General features: G+C 36.4%; 1 protein-coding gene across 1 annotated transcript in view; it reads right to left on the reverse strand.

The window, feature by feature from the left end:
- The window catches only part of TNNI3K (TNNI3 interacting kinase), a 302,666-nt gene that overhangs the window by 89,469 nt on the left and 208,792 nt on the right, over window positions 1–4,405 (reverse strand). Inside the window, exon 17 of the mRNA XM_012661060.1 lies at window positions 2,173–2,305. Coding sequence (XP_012516514.1) covers window positions 2,173–2,305 — 133 coding nt within the window. The remainder of the gene's footprint in view (window positions 1–2,172; window positions 2,306–4,405) is intronic.

Raw genomic sequence — 4,405 nt, forward strand, 5'->3', positions numbered from 1 at the left:
TATTGTAAATGGCATTGAGTTCTTGATTTGACTCTCTGCTTAACTGCTATTAGTGTATAGAAATGCTACTGACTTGTGTATATTAATTTTGTAACCTGAGACTTTACTGAAATTTTTTATCAATTGTAGGAGTCTTTTGGAGGAATCTTTGAGGTTTCCTAGATATCAGATCATATCATCAGCAAACAGGGATAGTTTGACGTCTTGTTTTCCAATTTATTTCTTTCTTTTGCCTGATTGCTCTGGCTAGGATTTCCAGTACTGTGTTGAATAGAAGTGGTGACCATGGGCATCCTTCTCTTGTTCCAGTTCTTAGGGGGGATTCTTTCAACTTTTCCCCATTCGGAATGATGCTGGCTGAGAGTTTGTCATATATGGCATTTATTATTTTGAGATATGTTCCTTCTATACCTAGTTTATTGAATATTTTTATCATAAATGTGTGCTGGATTTTATTGAGTGCTTTTTCTGCATCTATTAAGATGATGATAAGGTTTTTGTTTTTAATTCTTTTTATGTGGTGAACTACAATAATTGATTTGTATATGTTGAACCATCCTTGTATCCCTGGAATGAAACCCATTTGATAATGGTGAATTATCTTTTTGATGTGCTGTTGAATTCAGTTTGTTAGTATTTTGTTGGTCTGTAGTTTTCTTTTTTTGTTGTGTCCTTTCCTGTAAACCTGATTTTTTAAAAAGACTATACTATTGCAGTAGTTCAAGTGGAAGAGATGATGGTGATGGACGATGGTAAGTGGTAAACAAATTCAAGATGTATTAGGAGGTAAAATCAATGGGACCATGTTAATGGATTGATATAGGGGGTGAGTGGAAATGAGATATATTTCTCCCTCATGAAAAAATACCACAGTATATCTAGAATTATAATTGATTTTTTATATCAGTCTTATCGAAATGTAAACTCTAAGAGTTAGAGAGACAGCAGCACATCAGAACAAGACTTATGGCAGTGTTGGTTCAGTTAAAAATAGAATCTACACATCCAAACTGTAATAAGGGCTAAATCTCATCATTTAAAATTGTAGAAAATATGTAGAGAAAACTTAGGAAGCTTACATCATCACTTTGCTCAATAAACTATGTACAGAGCACATAATTTGTAAAATGCACTCTGTTAACACTCTGCAGAGTGTAATTAAAAGACCACAGAGTATTATTGGGGAAAATGCCCTAAAAAGAGAATACGAGATGTGCCTTTTGGTCTGTACATGAGTACCAATACATATTGCAATACTGGTTAAGATTTCCAACTTGTTAAAAAGGTTGTTTAACTAACATCCCTTTTGACTTTATCCTTTTGATATATTCTTACAGTTGACCATTAGGAACTAAATTAAATAAATTATATTTAATATAATTTAGTTATATTAAATGAATATAATTCATTTAAAATTTATTTGTGATTTCATTTGACAACTACTTTTCATGCATACTAAGTCCTAGGTATGCAAAGTCCTTACAGAGATTCCTGTCTACTATGGCAAGATATGAGAGCAACCCAAATGAAATGGGAACATATGCAGATAAAGTTTACTTTAAACCAAAAATATGTGTACCTTTTGCCTGTGATTACATTCCTCACCTTCACTTTCTACATGTAAGCAGAGTATAATGTATATCTTCAGTACAAATTAGGCTTACTCACCATGCTCCAGTTTTGGAATAAATCCATAATATAAATACAAAATTATGAAGAAAATCAATTTTCTTTTGAATAATGTGAGATAAGCAGAGAGCAGCCCTAATAGGTTATTTTGCGTTGCTACTTTCCTACCCCTATTTACATATTAAAAGCATAATTCTAAAATCTAATCTCAATAAATATTGCATTGTCCACTTTATTTGCCCCCACATATCACACAGCCATAGTCATTTGCTTGTTTTATTAACAATGGATAAATCAAAGACCTAAACTTTAACAAGATACACCTACACTTCTATGTGCCTGTGTCTGAAATCACAGAATTAAGTCATTACGTTTTCTGGATGGTGCACACACCTTAGAACAATTTAAGATTGTTTACTTCACTCCTCCCTTGTCATCCCACTCAGAATGATCATTTTTGGAAAAAAATATTTCTTGAGGTTGTTAAAATGCAATGAACTTTAGGAAACAGGAAAACTTTAATTTAATTGCAGCATGTCTTACCGGGCTTGAGATGAGCGAATGGAATTTCGCCGGTGAGAAGTTCCCACAAACACAGAGCATAGCTGAAGACGTCGGCTTTGATGGTGTACCGAGTGCACTGCGTGAACACCTCAGGAGCCATCCAACGGAGGTTCTGTGCATCAGTAAACATTCACAAGCCATTTACCAAATGCTTAGCTCTTCTGCGGCAGAGTAGTATTTTCTTGGTGAGGATTTGTTAAGTGTTCTCCCAATGTTCTCAAAACAGAAATGTAAAGTAACGTTGGTCCTGCCCTCAATATGTGCAATAAATTCCCTTATATACATACATAGTTTGTTTACTGTGATTTTTTAGTTTCTCCAGGGACATCTTTTTTAGTCATTGGAAGATCATAAAATTCATAATTCTTCCCAAAAAGTCACACAAATATTAATCATCAAGTAGCTCTGCCTCTTATAAAATGATTGTCACAACAGCAGCATTTTTTGTTTATTTGGGAGCATCTTTCTCCTTAGAAGCATTACAAGCTTCAGAATAGCCAACCAAGGATTCACTCAGGTACCCTAGGCCTCCCTGGGAGTGAATCACACACTGTGGGAGGCACCTCCTTTAAGTCTTCAGGTTATAATTCAGGAAGTTACTAAATTAGGCCCATAAATAGTGCTCTCATGGCTAAGGAGAGAAAGGGCAGTAGAGGAGTGCCCAGAATATCTCTATGAAGTAGATTTATCACCAGCAGGATCAGGTGTGTCTTATTTTCTTTGTTTGCCCAGATGTGCTATTTCTGAATGCTGTTTGTGCTATATACAAGAAAAAAAAAATCCTGTAAAATGTTATAAGTTTCTCTGTACAAAGTTCTACCCTCTGTTTGAATGGCATTATTTACATTCTTTTCATTTGCAATTACATATTCTTCAGTTTAAAAAATTAGTTTCCATTCTGGGACGCAAATGCATAAAATTCATTTATTTATGGTTTTGGATACAGAACATTAGTCTTTGAGTTAGGAGATGTAAATTCTAGTTTTGGCTCTACCACTGACTGAGCAGCTCTGGGCAATTCTCTCATGCTCCCTGGACCTAATGTTTTTACTTAAACATTAATGCATCAAGAAGAAAACAGAGGAGAAAGCCCCTTTCACCTCTGAAATCCCATGGCTCCATATCTTATCAATGAACTTTGTTAAACACCTTTGTATGTATACTGAACAAAACCATTATTCTTTTATTACTTTTACTGAAATCTCATGTGTAGTGCTGGCTGCTGATAATTCTTTTGAAACGTCTACCTTATTTTGAAATCATGCAAAATCTCAGCTTTTCAAGAATATCCATATTCTGATTATGGTAATCTTATGTAATTCTTCTATCACTGAACGTCCACACTGCTTTAAATCCATCTGCTTACTACTATGTTTTCTCCACTAGAAAATGAACTTCTTGAGGTCAAGGACTAAGTTTTTATTCATGTTTTCCATTCCCATCCTTTTGCATAATGCCCAAACCTCAATAAATATTTATTAAATGAATAAATACGTGTGCAAACTAATAGTGCAAAGTCATACAAAAGCACAGAGAGAAGAGTGTATGTGTCAGGGGTAGGGGCAGGTTATAGACAGGAACCTGTTTAAAATGGATAAAATTTGCCCGAGCCTTGTGAAATGAGGAGATTTCATCCAGGTGGGGTGCAGAGAAGGGCTTTCCAGGCTGAGGATACCATTCTGGCAAAGTCATGGAATGTGAAAGTAAATGGCATGTTTGGGGATAGCCAGGTGGTTTTTGTGCCGGGGCACAGGGGACTTGAGGAAATTTATGGTGAAAGACAGTGAAAGAGCAGGTCACAGAGGGGCCCTGGGGCCAGACTGGGGAGGGCAGGAGGCTGCCAGGCAAAGGAATTTGGATTTTTGCCTGTAGACCGTGGGGCGTGACAGAGGGTTTATAGGAGAAAGGGAATTGTCTGAATAGCACTACTTAACTGATCTCACAAAGAATGTACTGGAAGAGAGGACTGAAATTAGAAACCTAGTGCAAGAGTCTAGCAAAAAGGTGATGAGCACCTACACTGAGGTCAGTGGTAAACGTGAGGTTTAAGTGGTTTGGACGAACTTAAAAAAAGAACAAAAAAAACAGAAAAAGTGATTGAGTAATGTGTAAGCAGAAGCAGGAAAGGGAAGGAATGAAAAAGTACTCCAAGGCCGGGCGCGGTGCCTCACGCCTGTAATCCTAGCACTCTGGGAGGCTGAGGAGGGCGGAG

The sequence above is a fragment of the Propithecus coquereli genome, unplaced genomic scaffold, assembly GCF_000956105.1.
Source record: "Propithecus coquereli isolate 6110/MARCELLA unplaced genomic scaffold, Pcoq_1.0 Scaffold7, whole genome shotgun sequence".
Taxonomy (NCBI): Eukaryota; Metazoa; Chordata; class Mammalia; order Primates; family Indriidae; genus Propithecus; species Propithecus coquereli.